Source organism: Coloeus monedula, assembly GCF_965178545.1.
Source record: "Coloeus monedula genome assembly, chromosome: 5".
Taxonomy (NCBI): Eukaryota; Metazoa; Chordata; class Aves; order Passeriformes; family Corvidae; genus Coloeus; species Coloeus monedula.
In genome coordinates this window covers 1,986,226-2,002,506 of record NC_138785.1, presented here as the reverse complement: position 1 = coordinate 2,002,506, position 16,281 = coordinate 1,986,226, and the positions used below count along the sequence as shown (strand labels likewise).

Below are 16,281 nucleotides of genomic sequence, written 5' to 3'. Positions count from 1 at the left end.
TATGAATTTGCAAAATTGCAAAATAAAACTGCTGTAAGAGAACTGCTCTGGAATTGTTTCTCACAAAACACAGATAAAGTATAGACAAAATTTTACAATAAAACAGTAAAGAAAAGGGGGCTGTGTTAAACTGCCAGAAATTGCTTTTAATAGCTATTTTTAAAGCCAGATACAGTTATATGAGTTTGCCAAAGTTATTGCTTTCTCTGCAGCATGCAGATAAGTCTAAAGCTCACCACAGAAGTGCTGCAGATGGAGAAAGGACGACCACGGCAATAACAATTTTTATGGAATATATATTCCATAACTGCAGAGTTTCTCTGACACTTTGTTTGGACACCTTCACTTCCCTAAGTCAATCCTCTATTTAGTGGCCCACACTTGAAGCTTCCCTGGATTACAGTTTGGCTAATGCTTTAACTTTCTTTATTTTTACCCAGACAGTAAAGCAAGATTTCACGTGTGGTTTCAGATACTGATACAGGACTTAAAATCAATCATCATGTCAGCTATTGGGAGCTTAGGGCACCACTCACAGAATGGCAGAAGGTGAAGCAAATCTCAAAAAACAGAAGCGTACTTTGACTCTCAAGGACCTCTAGGTCCTTGATTTTGTTTTCTTGAATATTAACCTGTCACAAAATGAATTCCAGTACTTGACAGGTGGCTACTGTGGTATTTAGGAAGTTATGTTGGACCTAGGTAAGAAAAAATAAAAGATCAAACTATCCCTACATCCCTAAGCCATGGAAGCTTTACTTCTGTAAATCAACATCCTGGGGCTACATTTTATACTACTGGTTATAAAGTGCTTTATTTAGAGGGTGAATTAATTCAGCCATGCTATTCTAAATTTACTGTGTTTCAATGTGCAGCAACAGCAACTTAAGTCTAACCAAGAACAATTCCTGGCTGCAACTTCAACTTCCAGTTTTAATTAAAGAAATTAAGTTTTCCCACTAATTCAGGTGCTTCTTCAGAGGAATTAAGTGCATGTACAACAGCAGTGGATTCTGCCCAGACCTAGCTGCTCATTTCTCATACATATCCAGCAGCATTAGCCACTCCAAGGCCATGTGTGGGGGCAGTCAGGAAATTCACTGTTGTATTTAAGCACTGTGGGGGTTTTTGTTTCTAATCAGAAATGTGATGCAGCCAGATATAGGATCAGCTATGAACTGCTTTCTGGAATCCAATAGTCCTGAAACAATGCAGTAGCTCACAGATACAACACCTTGTCCACAAACACTGCACATGACAACCTTTGTTTATCCCTTCTCTGCAATTGCAGTGTCAGCACTAATTACAGCTTGGTGTGAACAGACTTTCCTGGCTGCCATCTCAGGCCATGCTGCTCCTGACAGTGGTGTTTCACCCTCGACTTCAGCCTTTCTAGTCCCTTCTGCCTGCAAAAGTTGTCTGTCTGGAAAATAACTCATCAGGACAAACAAAGAGATTCATTTTCAGACAGATCAGTTCTCCAGGATGGGTCACCACATGATGAAACATTTGTGCTGCCAGGATTGAGGATGTGGGGAAGCATGGTTAGAGCTTGACAACTTCTGCAGCAGCCAGAACTTGGTCTCAAACAGACAGTGAAACTACAACTTTTGAAAATTAACTGGTGATGAGGAGACTCAAAAAGAAACAAATGAGAGCTCTTGAACAATCTGTTTTACTGGTTGTATTATCTCTCTACAGTACTACACTTACTGCACTACCTCCCATGGAAGTCTCAAAGACAAACAATCTCAACGATTGTTGGTTTGTGCAGCTCTTCTGCTGGACTCAACCCTAACAAAAATACTTGCCTGTGCTCAACTTCATTAATTCTGCAGACATCACTTAAATGCATTTCACAAGATGTTTTGCAGTAATTTCTCTTTACTGCTCTAAGGATCCCTCAGGTTCAAAATGGTTCTTTTGCAGTGGCACCTTTAAAGCAACTGAACTTTGCAGCAGTACAGGCAAGGCAGATAAAATGATAAAAATGTACAGGGTTTTTAGTGCAACTTTATCCACACCGAGCATTGCTGCTGGCAGAGGTACATGTTGCACAAACCACACCACTTAACAGCTCTGCCTATGGGAGTCTGTAGTGCAATACCCATGAATGGGGATCAAATGCCAATTTAAATAAAAAATACAATGCGATTCTGTTCAAAAGAGATTTGGTTTTGCAGGTACCATAAAAGGTAAAGAATTCTGAATAATAATTCAGTGGATAAACAAAAAAAATGCTGCATGAAAATTGAAGAAGAATTAGTGGGGCTCTTGGTCCATTCAAGAAATTTTAAAATAGCCTACACAGAGCAGGACCTTCCATACCAAGCTATTTGATAGATATTTGTCTTTTATTTCACATTGCTAAGCCTGGATTTTAGGAATACAAATACTACATTAACAACAAGACAGCAGACAATTATGCAATATAACTATCTTCCAAGCAAAATGCAAAATACTTATTACCAGTGATGAATATGCTCCACAATGGGACCTGAAATACTTCTTTGCTCAAGTACTCTCGTGTTCAACTTGGTAATTATATAAATACAGCTGGCAGGTTTGCAGCGGCACATCGATTTAGTTCAGAACATACTGTGTCACTTGAAAGAACACAGCATCACCAAAACCTTACTGCTAGCCTCTTCTAAAGCTACACCACCACTGAAAGGTTCATCCTCTTCATTTAAAAAGTTTTGCAGCCTTCCTGTCCCAAGCTGTTTTAAGTTGCTGTGACAAGCACCATCCACATTAGGAGTTCTTGCAGTGAATGCTAATTCAAAGCACTGGAGAGCATTAGTCATGCAGGACAGCCCCTTCAAGTTCTGCCAACATACTCAAGATACAGGTAATAAATCTGAGATTTTCTGGCTTCCCTTCTTCCTCCCACCTTGCAGGAAACACACACTCAGCCACACTTCAAAAGTAACAGAGGGGAGTAGTGTTAGGCACCCAGATTATGCAAATTTGTGTTGTTTCAACACAAAAAATAAACCAGTCTGAGTTAAACAAAAAGAGAAAGTCTGTAGGTCTTACTCCATGAACTCCTGCTAACAGCACCCGTGCCACTATATGCTTCCCCATCACTGAAGGGTTCATCATCAGAGTGTTTAAAGGCTGTACAACACACAAATTGGTTTGAGAACAAGGAACACCCTGGATTAATCCTGTAGAAGCAGGAAGACATACTAGGCTTTGTGGATTTAAAGATGATTCAATGGTAGATCAAAAGATTAGGAGAAAACTCAAAAAGGTGAACGTAAGGCAAAAGCAATTTAAAGGCAATTCAACATAATAATTACACAAGCAGTTGAATGTTTCTTAATCAGAGAAAACAAAATAATATCACTGGTCATGATGCAGCACAAAGTAATTGGCTGTGAATCACACTTGTTTGCTTTTGCATTTTAAAACAAAATGTTGCATCTGGAGCCTAAGCATCATATTTTCTCAAGAGCATAACTCATTTATCAGCATAAATCCCATTTCTAAAAGCAATACAAGAACTTGTAATTAATGAATGCCATTAACTTCGTGCACCATTTAGAACCACAAGTGCATCTGTGTTCTTTGTAAAGAACAACACCAACCCTGTAACCCGAGTTTCCAAATTCCCAGGACTTTCTGGAAATTACTCACTCAACAAATTATTTGCATGAAATAATAACCACCACCATAAAATCGCACACATAGCATATTGTAATATTAACACTGCCAAGTGTAAAAAGGAACACAGAAAATCCTTCCAAATGTGTTTGTATTTATTACTACTGTTGTGACTGAAATTTCCAAGTCGTCACTGCAAACTCTTAGAAAGGGATAGTTTTAGGCCATTTCTGTGATTCTGAGCCGTATAAAAGTATGATACTTTATCAATCCTCCCAGAAGTTCACAGAAATCTTCTTGGGATGCAGCTAAGTAGTACAACACACATCTTCTGTCTGTACATGCAAAGGCCTCTGAAACCCAAGTACCAAACTTACAAGCATCTTGTTACTTTTTATCATGCCATGTGTCTCCTTGAGTCCCATGTGCCAAAAGCTCCCTCAAGGGAGTGTTCTCCTCACCCTCCACACCTTATGCATCTTCTTACACAAATGTTTCCAATTAGGCAAAATTCCTAGATATTTGTATCTGATACAGGTGGCACAGATCCAAAAAAATTACTGTTTGGATTTCTTTATGGGAGGGTCAAAGCCAGCTTTGTGACAGCTCTACACTGAAATTTTAAAACCCATTGGGAAATGTTCCCATTTGCCAATTTGGTTCGGATAAGCTTTTTCTGAAAAAGATGTAGGAGTTCAGGACTTTGTTTTGTGTCAAATTTTGGCATCTTTATGCAAATACCATAATGATTACATCATTAAAAAAAGAACTTCATTTCAAGCACAGCAAAAGGAAGATGTCAGAGTACTCAAGCACCTTCTTGACCCTATGAAACAGGTTACATAGGTGATATGGAAGAGGAATTTACCAAAAATCGCTCACCTTCTTCATCTGACACATCCAGGACCTCAGTCATTGTCTCGGGTACATTTAGCTTGTGCTTCTCTGTTATAGTCTGCAAAGACAAAATCAGTCCTCAAATTAAACACCAAACAGAGGAGCAAAGTTTACAGCAGGGTTATTTTCAACAGAGACAGCAGTGGGATTGTGCTGAGGCATTTCATAACCTGTTTCCCCTTCCCCTAGCTTTCATTTTCATCTTTCTTCCAGAAGCTCCTATTCTCAGTGCTGCATAAGGTAACATTTCTTCTGGCAGAAAAGTACAAAAACATGAGATAATGAGCTGGTCAGAGGAATAAAATTCATTTATAAATGGTGCATGTAGAACAATTCAGCTCAATGTTTCCAAGACAATTTTAAAATGAATTAGGTAATGTCTACAGAAGAGCTTCAGAAAGTTGTATGTGGCATATGGAAATTATTAAATTGTAAAGCATTTAGAAATGAAGTTATGAATGATGTGAAATTCCTAAACTAAAAAAAGATGTGAAGGATTTACACAGATCACTTGAAACATGTCTCCCCTGTCTCCAGAAAAAGGTGACTGCAGTGCATATTAATGATATCCTTTTCATAAATCACGTGTATTCCCACAAAGCACATACACATCAGAGAAAAAAAAAGTTGTTTGAAGATTTTTAAACATTTTGTGCACCTAAGAGCTTAAAATATTGTGAAGCAAGGCAAGTATGGACTGAGGAATAGTGGGAGGATTCTGGTTAAATATCAGAGCACAGAGCAGGAAAACACTGGAAGTTTTTTTTTAAATATAATTTTATCTTCATAAATGACTTCTGGGAGGACACAAATGTCCAGGGGTGCTGGATCAAGAACGGGGACATCCTTTCAGCATCCAGATTCGGATTGGAGAAGGAGATGAACATCATGAGAGAAACTGTAGGAAGTGCGAGATGGAAAAAAGTTGCCTGCAGGGAACTCTTCGGTGTGTTACGATACAGGGGACAAAATGCCAAGGGCTTCAAAAGGAGCAGTGATCAGAAGTGCCTTAGCCAAAACCAAAAAGCACCGATTTCCCTGGCTCCACCTAGCCGAGCTGGGGAGCTGCAAGGGCAGCTGGCACACGGCCCTTAAGGATGTGTGGGAGCACAGGTGCCCCTCTGACATGGAGAGGAGTGCCAGGAGGCCACGTGTCTCCCCTGAGAAACCCCCTCTGAGGCAGGGCTCACTCCCTGCTGCAGATACCGTCTATTGTGCATAAATTAACATACATGCAAAGGAGTGAAAGCATTTCATGTGAGGGATAATTAAATCAGCCAAACCCTGAGTCACTTATGCAATAGTGTTTTGGGAAAATGCCTGCTGATATCAAGCAGCGAAGTCAATAGCAGCTTTTGTTGCAAAAAACTTTCTAGTTATTTCCTGATCCTGTTACGTACTTCTCTGTTTCTAACAAAGTGACAAAGCCAGCATTCTTGCTTATTGTAAAATACTGCACTTTGATAAATAACTAAGTTGCCGACCGTGTAATTACTTTGGAAATTTGTTTGAAAAGTCTGCTTTACATTTCTGAAATCTATTTAACTGTGACAGCAGTTCCAGTTTACGCTCCTGAGGTACAGGGAAAGAACAATGCCCTTTGCCTCAACTGGTAATCCCAATTAGGCTCCTAAATTCACTCTTCCCATGAGTAAAAACAACTAATTATTTCTGTTGCAGCAGAACACATGTTCGGGATTGCAAATTAGTTTCTATTCAGCAAATGCCCCCACCACTATGACTGACTTTTCCCCCGTATTCCCACGGCTTTCCTGGGATAGAAATGTCAGGCAGCAATGGGGTGACAAGGCCAGCGATGACAGATGGGGAGGCGCTGTCATTCAGGTGGCACTGACTTTGTCTCTTCAACACCAGAATTAACAAATAAGTTCAACAATCAACTAAGTTAAAGCACAAGCTGCAGGTAGAGAGGATCACTGTCCACTTTTCTATTACCTAGGCCACCAAGGTTTATTGACCATTACAGCCATCTATTAGTTACTTAGGTTTTTACAGGCCCCCAGAGAAAAACACCCTGGTCTCTAAGGCTTGCAGACATTATTATCTATTTACAGGGAAGCAAGGATGCTTTATTGGTTTACTGACTTTGCATCAGTAAGAAAAAAATTACTACATAATTTAACAATCAAAACAAAGCGTGGAAAAGAGATTCCAAAGTGTGTGTGCGCACAGGCACATTACAGAAGAACAAAACCTCTTTAATGCCATCTTTGGAACACGGAACTCAGCAAGAATCGTTAATTCTACTTAATTCTTAATTCTACTTAATCATTAATTCTACATTAATTCTAATCCACACAACTTCTGCTGGGAATTAATGCTTTTAAAGGAACTTTCAATGTGATATTAGATTTTTTTTAATTGATAGGCACATCAAATACTCTCGAAATTTAAAATCCGTATCTAGCCCCACGAATGGCCCACATGGAAAACTGCTCAGTGTGTTTCTTAAACTCCCTACTGTTTAGTACCACTGAGAATTTCATTATGGAGTTTACTTAAGGCTTCTGTATTTGAACCTTCCATTGTAAGGCCAGATTTTCATCAGGTGGCATAGAATAATTCAGATATATAATTCAGGTATATAAACCCAAATGTGCTTTCAGCAATGACTTACTCACACAGCAGCATACTATAAACAACCAGAAAGCTCCTCATATATTCATCCGACCACAGGAAGACTATGCTTGTTTGTATAAATGGCCCCAAACTTAATTGCACAGCAAACCCCCGAAAGTCCAGTTTGTTCTGATTTATTTCCCATTGCTCTCTAATCTTTCAGTAAAAAAAGTGCACTTTATTCTATCTATTGCTTTATACTCATGTGGCTCCACTAGTAACAGCACTAATGCAAGTAAGAGGAAGATTTGTTCCAAGTTAGAGCAAAGAAAGGCTTTGGCACTGGAGATCTTTTCCTCATCTCAAGTGCCAGTGACTTGAATATCAATCAAGCATCGGGCTGTGTAATATCCTCAGTGCAGGGCTCAGCCCAGCCTCAGAGAAGGAGGTAGCTATGGTGACAGCACCTTCTCTCAGGGCTCAATGCTGCGCTTACGTTTGGCAACATCAACCTTACCATCTGGAGAACCTGACCGCAGAGAGCGCCTGCTACTTACCCCTCCTTTTCAGGACTTGTTCTAAATCACGTTTCATCAACATCCCCCACTGCAAACACCACCATTCCATATATCCCTAAGGTACAAGGGTTAGATGAAGTCATAGCTGGAGAATCTGCTGAGTTTATCGAGGGCTCCCACCTGACTTTTAAAGTATGCAGACACAGATGAGGATTTCAGATTTCTCTTATGTGCAAGCATTAAAGGTCAGCTCTGCAAGTAAGCTTCAGTACTTGATTCAGTCCTAAACCCCAGGAATGAGTTAGCCGGTAGGAAAAAAGATTAATCCTCAGTGTTTAAAGAAATATTTATCCAAAGTAAATAACTCCCAGGTGTCTTTTCATAGCACAATTCCTATTATTTCAAAGATATAACACTTATGTGAGACAAGGTACAAGTTTGCACAGTGAAACACAGTGTAAATGAGAAAGCAAGTTACTGCTGTTATCAAACAATAAATTATAAACATGTACCAGGACACAGCACAGAAGACGTGACAAAGGTGTCCTGTGAAGCTTAAAAATATAAGAGCTAAAGTTTCTCAAAACAATTTCCCTAGGTTTTATTGTCCTAAATTTCTGATTAGATACAATACATGTTTATGCACATATATGTGTGATGTGCTATATGATTAAACAAGAACATGAAGTAATAACAACAGAAACACACAGTCCTTATTAAGAGACTTCTGGAATTACACTGGAATTCCTTCTCCAAACCTGACTCAGCCTGATCTTTGCAGGTCATTAATAAATTATGACTCACTCTATTTGCAACCTTTTGCCAAGTTATCTTTATTGCATCTTCCTTGGTTCATATCAAGTGGGATTTGCTGTCAGCAAGCAACAAAACCAAAATTATTTTTCCATTTCTTTGCAAGAGATTCTGGATTTCTTCTCTACTTCTAACCCTCTCCATGACTGAACAGCAGCATCTTTTTAACAATCTGTGGATTTTTACAGCTCTGAGCTCCTAAATGTCATCTAGAGCAAATGGATTTTCTAGAACGCTAATCTTGCATTAAAAAAAAATTAAAATAAAATGAAAAAGCATGACCTTACAGCAGTGTTTCAAGATAAATGCAGTAACCAAGATTTAAATTAACCTAATTCCTTTAATTATGTGCTTTTTCTAATGTTCTCCCTTCTGACCTGGTATGACATTTCTAGATGGGAGGTAAAAGTGCAAGAAGGGAAAACCTTCCCCTCCCTGGGTGTACCAACAGATCCACTTTTCCTGGCTTAAACCACCTTGCTGATGCTGAGCACACACCAGTCATGAACCCTGACGCCAAAATACAGACTCCAAGAGTGTGGAGCACTGAGAGGACTGAGCCTGTACGGAAACATTCCTCTGCATTTTGGAAAACAGGATCTGTTTGAACTGGAAGTGACTTGAGTAAGAAGATGATGGATGTGATTCACAGCCATTCAGTGAGCCTCACTAGGTTTGGCTCCAGGCCACGGCTGGTACAGTCCCAACGTAGAGATGCTGCAAGGATTGAGCCTCAGGAGGTGTCAAAAGCATGGAGATGTAAGGCCAGATGGGAAAGGAGAAGTGTAAAGAGAAACAGGGCAGGATCTAAACAACAATGCACAAACTTCTGGAAAAGTCTGGGTTTGCAGCTCAGACCCAGGTCTAGAAACAAGTTTTACTCTGAATTGTTGTTTTCCATCGGTATGCACACAGATTTTGTTCCCTAGCTCAGGGGAGCCTGCTGCCTTGCACACACTTCCACATGCTTATAAGATATACTGAAAGCACTGTAGCAAAAATACGGGGTGGGGGGGGGGGGGGGGGCGCGAGCTAAAACCCCCTCAAACAAAACAGAAAAGCAAAGAGATGCATGGAGAGCCTGAGGGAAGAGCAAAAAGACAACACTGAGTAAAGAAGAGCAACATTTGAATGCATGTGCAACTCACAGTTGTGGTGGTGGTGATCTCCTCTGTTACAACCTTCAGCGTATCGACCACGGAGATGTATCCCAGGCGCCTGGCGATGGCTAAGGCTGTGTTACCATTCTGAAGGGAAGAGAGAGGGGGAGAGCGCACTGAGAGAGAGGGAGGATTGTGATGTGAACCAATGAGATCACTCTCCACGCTGCATGAGCCAGCATTTCCATCCAAAACAAGGCACAGCCTAGGAAAATCACGGCTTTTTTACCGTTACATCTGACTCCGTCTTTGTAACTTCTTTAAGACTATAGCCCAAATTACCATGGTAACACAACACACTTACATCTGCCAGCAATTCCAAATACTACAGCGCTGTATGGTTTAACCCTTCAGGGCTCACATTCCACTATACAGCCTGTCTCGCCTGCAGAAGTTTGGGGTTTATTTTGCAGAAATACACTTTTAAAAAATAAAAAGTATTTTAACCTCTTACAGTTTCACTCCCAGTTGAAACTGTTACACCTTTCCCAGGTACAATTCCTTACCTGGGGAATAAAAAATTACAGCTGTGTTGTACCCATATACTCCTATTCCTTCATACAACAAAAATGTATCTCCACTAACAGTTCACAAAAGCTAATGATTTAACAAATACAAACCACAAAAGGCTTGGGAGTGAGGAATTATAGCTCCATTTAAATACACTTATTTGCAGTTCGAATGTTGAGAATATGAAGACATGTCATTCATCAAATGGACATTAAAATAATTTAGCAAGAGTTTAGGCCTATTTATCCCCATTTCATCTCCTGGAACACTGGCAGTCCAGAGTTCCCATGTCACTCAGCCTGGGGAGGGGAGCAAGGAATGTGTTCTGTGGTTCTTTGTAAAGAGTTCTACACAGAATTTTTCCATGCTATTTTGCACTGAAGCAAGGGACAACATGCTGTCCCTCCTGAGGAATCATGAACTGTCACTGTACTGCTCTTTGCACAGAAATGATTTCTCTTGTGACCCCACTGCACCACGGGCAGGGTTATCAGCCTGAGGCTCTCTCTTCTTTAACAAGGGCTTAAGTTATCTACAGTTTAAACTCTTCGGTATTAGTCTAGCTCAGCAACCCTGAAGCAACACTGAGTCTGTGGATTAGCAGCACAAAATGAACAGATTAGCACCTTCACAGCACAAAAAATTTGACTGTTACTTGTCACTTGCACATTAGCTGCTCATACACCACTCCCATATCTCCCTGACAGATGTCTCAGGTTGAAATTCTCTCTTATCTCAAGACAGAGGTTGCTCTGTGTGGACAAGGACAGATCGAGTATCTGAGGAAGCAGCCAACTGTGCAGCGAAGACACATCCCTAAGGCTGCTTGGACTTGGGTTAGATTTGGGCATGACAGCCCCAATACGAGGACTGAAATCAAGCCAAGAGACTCCCAGTTGAACACGCCAAACAGTACCTACAGCCCCAGAAGATGACTACAGTGGTCTCTCACTTCATGATCAAGTGCACAAACTGGTATTCTGGATAACTTTCACACAACATTATTCCATGCAATTGTTCCAGGACCAAACACAGCGCCAGTACTGATTTAAGTGCACACACTCTAAATGCGCATGGAAAACGGATCCACTCTGGGGAATGACAGGAGTTTTGGACACTCTGGCGGTGTTCTAATGATTACCCAATTAGAGGTGACTAATAACAACATCAACTTGACATAGGACAGTCGCATTCCTGGCTCACTGCGGAGACGGAGCTGTGCCAGGAGCTATTGACGGTCTTTGAGGAGGTATTAACTTCAGTGAACTCAGTAAGAACCTGAAGCAAATCCAGTGGATAGAAGGACAGAAATTTGGGTCTAAATTTAAAAAAAAAAAAAAAAAGTTCCGAACTGCCCTCCATTTTTATGGGAAACTCCTTCTGGAGATATCAATTTCCAGACAAAAGTGTTGAGGCAGAGGGAAACTGAATGAGCCTGGCACAGCCAGCTGTGGCCAGCCTGATCCTGCAGCTCAGTATCTGCTTCTCTGCCTCATGTTTAGCTTAGTGCACAGTTAGGTCGGATGTGAACTACCTTAAGAGGATAAGGAAAAGCAGAGGAAATTACATTTCCACATATGACAACCAGCTGTACGAGGAATACTTTCATCAAAACAACGCCTTGCTCTTGAGCCTAAGGAGGGAAAGTAAAGAACTGTCCAGGGAAACAAGTTCCCAGTGACACGTCAGACTTACAGTGGTGATGGCGTTGGGCTTGGCCCCATGCTGCAGCAGAACATTGATGATGTGAGTGTGGCCTTGCTGAGCAGCCTGGTGAAGAGGGGTGTACCCATTCTGTTATCCACGGTGGTGACAGCAAAAGCAAACGAAGAACAAGAACCAATCATTAGATCAGACACTGCACTTGGCTTCCTTCTGCTCCTTTTGAGACATTTTAAACATAAATTATGACATCAACCCAAAAATAATAAACCTTCAGTAATAATAATTCTCCTTGCCCAGATTAATGAAAATATAAAGGAAGACAACATTCTTATTCAAAAATCATCTCTCTCTCACAATAAAAGAAACCTATGAAAGCACTTTTTGCCCCCATTTCCTAAATCAGAGGAAGGTACAATGAAGAACAGCAAAGTTAAAGGGGCATGCTGAGAGCACAGAATTATAGCTGAGAGGCACAGAACATTGCTCTTCCTCTCACATCCTAGTTTTCAACAGAGGCCCCAAGATTTGCCTTTAAAATATCTGAGTCAATTAAAAACACACATAATTTTTAACAACAGTGATTAAAGCCTATTTGCTTCCTAAAAGGCTAACAACATATACCTATTACAAATGTCAATCAATTTTAGCTTCACTTTATCTCCAAAAGGCTGGACCAAGTTGTAATTACACTTAGAAACACGTACATAGTGTCTGCATTAATAAACGTGCTTAGTTCAATTTACTCATCTGCTCCAGTGATTTTTTCTCGTGCCTCCCAACACAGAAACATAACCAAAACGTGCGTAAACTACCTAATCTGAGATGGTATTGTATAAGTCCAGTCAGGCAACTGATTTACAAAATTATTTGCAATTGGCTTTAAAAGCAGGCAGAGAAGAAACTGGAAGAAAACCCTGGGTTGATCTCATTGTACACTTACATAAGGCCTGGGGCAGGCTCTTAAAATGTGCTCTGAGAGTTATCTCTGCTGCAAACAAACAGATGCCAGTAATGCTTTGCACTGCTAATTAGACAGTGATAGTTCAAAACTGTTACAGTTCTTATAATGACAGAGTGAGTGCATGGCCTGCTAAGAACTACTACCTACTGTAGGTTCTAGTGGCAAGTAGATTCACTATCTTTACTTAAATACTAGCGCAGTCCTTCAAAAATACAATTCGTGTGTTCCTTGCACAAAGCATTGTGCAGGCTTTCTCTAGTTAAGGCCCAAGTTGCAATAGGGGTTATTCACTCTTCAATATGCCTGTCTTGAATCCAGGACTTATTCTTTAAACTAAGTCCACAACACCAGTTGACAGATTGCCAGTATTTTTAGTGGTCCCTAGGTGTGAGATTTTGGAGAACTACTTCCTCATACAAACTTGCTGACTGTAATGAAACTATTCTAAATAAGTAAAATACCTGGGTGAATGGAATCAATCTGTCCCAGTGGCCCTTTAAACGCAAAGGGAGACCTAATACTAAAGACATGACTTTGTCTGTCCCTTGAGTTAGCCTCCAAATACCTCAGCTGAATGTCTTGGCAGCCATAGTTTGGATCCTGCTAGTGTCTGCTTTATTAATTCTCATCAGCTGTTTGTTCAGTAGTGTTGCCTGTCCTTTCTGAATCCCTGAGTTCTGCCCATTGATTCTAGGTGATCCCATGAGGGATCGGCTAGAGTCTCTTATTTATTTACTGGGCTGTTTCTTACCACATTGAGCTGTGACCACGGTGACAAAATAATGCTTCTTTGAGAAACAAATCATCCCATAGGTCCCAGCTGGGGACATGGGAGCTGACCAGAGGGACCAGCAGACTACAAGCCAGAGATTTTGATGAAATTTAAAAAATACTGTCAGTGGGCTGCTTCCTGTCGGTCCCAGGACATCCAGCTTGAAGCCAGTAGCCAGCAATTGCCTGAAGTCAGCTTTAACCAAGCTGGAGCCCTGCAGATGCTGAGTTAGCCTTCTCTTTCTGGTAAGGGTGATATGGTGATTTCTGGGATGCAACACACTGTTGCTGCCACCAGAACCTCTCTCTGCATTCTCAGAAGATAAACAACTCTTGCTACAAAATGCATCGCATTCAGCTGGTGTGCCCACCAGCTTATCCCAGGAGAAACTGCTGAGGTCAGTGGGCTTTATTCACACTTTGGCAGTCAGGCCCATTTCAGTCTAAGTGGTCAGATTCCCCTCAGAAAACCTCAAACTCTTCTTGAGTAAACCACATTGCCTTACCACAGCTACTTCCTCTCCCAGAGTCATCCCACCCACACACTGAACAGCAGTAATTCTTCCCACTCTTCTCCCAGCATATTGGAGAGAACCTGGCATCACCCTCAAAGAGTCTGAATTTTTACTTAGTAGTTTGGCAGCACAGTGGTATTACACTGGTGTAAACCATGTGTAAATGAGATCAGGAACAAACTTGTGTTTGCTAGTTTGCAAGTAATAAGAAAAAGAAAAACCAATGAAATGGATTGTCTGTGTTATTTTTTCATACACCCAAAGAGCTATCTGGCTTTTCTTTCCTGAACACCACACCATGAGATGGAGCAGAGACAAGGCATTCCATTACAGCTACCGTACATTGACACCTCCCATGCCACAGTTATAGCTCCCAAGGAAAAAAGCACTTATGTCATGTAGGAGTGCTGGGTTACCACATTCAGAATAAATAGCAAAAGCAAAGCAATGGAAAATTCTTTACCTTTGTTTTAGCATTGACATTTGCTCCGTGCTTGAGGAGAAAATTCACCATTTTGATGTTTCCATAGTGACAGGCCACAATTAAAGGTGTATAACCAAGCTACAGGAGAAGAACAAAGAAGTAAAACTGCAAGCTCAGTGGAACATTCCTTGGACAAGGGCAGTACCCTTCGGCATGCTGGAGACAGAAGCCACTCCATGATTTACCTTTGTCTGAGCATCCTGATTTGCACCGTGTTTGGTGAGTATTTCGGCTACATTCACTTTATCCTCTTGAGCAGCAAGGTGTAAGGATGTCAGTCCAGCCTGAAGATGGAATATAACAAGTAAATAAACAGACAGAAGAATAAAACCCTACTTTACGTAAGGAATAAAATCTACTTTCCCACTTCTTCATCTTTAAAACATGAACAGATCCTAACTATAGCTTCTGAGTATGGGTGGTGTTTTTAAACAATGTACAGTCAATATAGCTCCTGTTCCAGCTGACAAATAGCTCCAAAACAATTACATCACCATACCCATAGAGGTCAACTTTCAGGCATCAATGCTCAGATTTGCTACAATAATGTAATTTGGGAAGCTGAGAAGCCCATTAATAAAATGTGCTTCCCACTCCTCAGACAGGAAGGGGAACTTTGACAACAGCAGGCACAAGTCAGAATGAAGACATTAACTCCAGAAATAGATCCCATTCAAATGCCAGAGAAAAGGATGCAGCCTTTACCTGACGCCCCACTGTGATCACGCGCAGTGCTTTCCTGTGAACAAGGCCCTGAACAAATTTTGTATAAGGAAGGAAAATCACCTTGTTTCTATTAGCAGAACATATTAACTCCACGCAAGGAGAGACCTGAGCCTTCTAGCATGACTTGTATGAGCAAAAGCTGCAGGCTTTTCACCTGCATAAATAAGATTTGTATATATCCCTGGATAAACCCAGCGACCCATGAAGATTTACAGTAATGGGGTTTTTTTTGATGACCGTGTTTTCCATAAAAAAGCTGTCATACACAATCATTTAAAAAAAATTGGAAAGGTCTTCCATAGAATTTTTCTTAGTCTACTCCAGTAATACTGTTGTTTTCTTATTTGCCAGAGAATGTATATTTCTTCACTCAGAAAAAATGCTGAAGGATAAAAACATTAGGAAAAGAGCCTCTGCTGGCAAGCACACTGAATTATTTCAGACTGTAGCTCTCAGGTTTCTGGTGCATGTTGTTACGGACACAAACGTCGCATCTTACTGGATACTCCCACCCACAATACTTTGTCTCCAAACGTGAATTACCTTTGTTGCCACATGGATGTTGGATCCTTTCTCCAAAAGCAAAGTCACCATGTCAGTGTGACCTTCCTGGGAGGCCAAATGAAGTGGGGTGACCCCTTGCTTGGTCAAAATGTTGGTATCAGCCCCGTAGTTCAACAGAGTGGTAGCTATCTGCATCTGGTTTTTCTTGGCAGCAATATGCAGAGGCGTATATCCATTCTGACACCAGCCAGGAAACAAAAGGAAAATAAAGTTACCACAACAGCCATATAAGCCTAAGAAGTCAGGCACCATAAAACAGTATTATTTGATGTTACCCCTGCTATTAGAGATGAGAGTTCATTAAATTTTCAAGGCCAGACACATCCCACATGGCCCTGCTGTTGTGTTGCTTTGTCCGTCTGTTATTTTCGCCACCTAAACCAGATCAAAGCCAGCCCTCACCAGGGTGGGCAGGACTGTTCCACCAATACCTTCAAACTATCTCGAGTTTGACACCTAGATTTGGTACAACCTGTGTTGCAAAAATCCCTTTTGAGTGATGAGTGAC

The 16,281-nt window shown here is 40.9% G+C and overlaps 1 protein-coding gene across 2 annotated transcripts in view; it reads right to left on the bottom strand.

The window, feature by feature from the left end:
* Window positions 1-16,281, bottom strand: part of ANK2 (ankyrin 2) — a gene marked incomplete at its 5' end in the record, with an annotated part of 129,831 nt that overhangs the window by 54,930 nt on the left and 58,620 nt on the right. For both annotated transcript variants that reach the window (XM_082282025.1, XM_082282026.1), the window contains 6 exons: window positions 4,492-4,564; window positions 9,566-9,664; window positions 11,783-11,881; window positions 14,463-14,561; window positions 14,669-14,767; window positions 15,753-15,950. In XM_082282025.1, coding sequence (XP_082138151.1) covers window positions 4,492-4,564; window positions 9,566-9,664; window positions 11,783-11,881; window positions 14,463-14,561; window positions 14,669-14,767; window positions 15,753-15,950 — 667 coding nt within the window. The remainder of the gene's footprint in view (window positions 1-4,491; window positions 4,565-9,565; window positions 9,665-11,782; window positions 11,882-14,462; window positions 14,562-14,668; window positions 14,768-15,752; window positions 15,951-16,281) is intronic.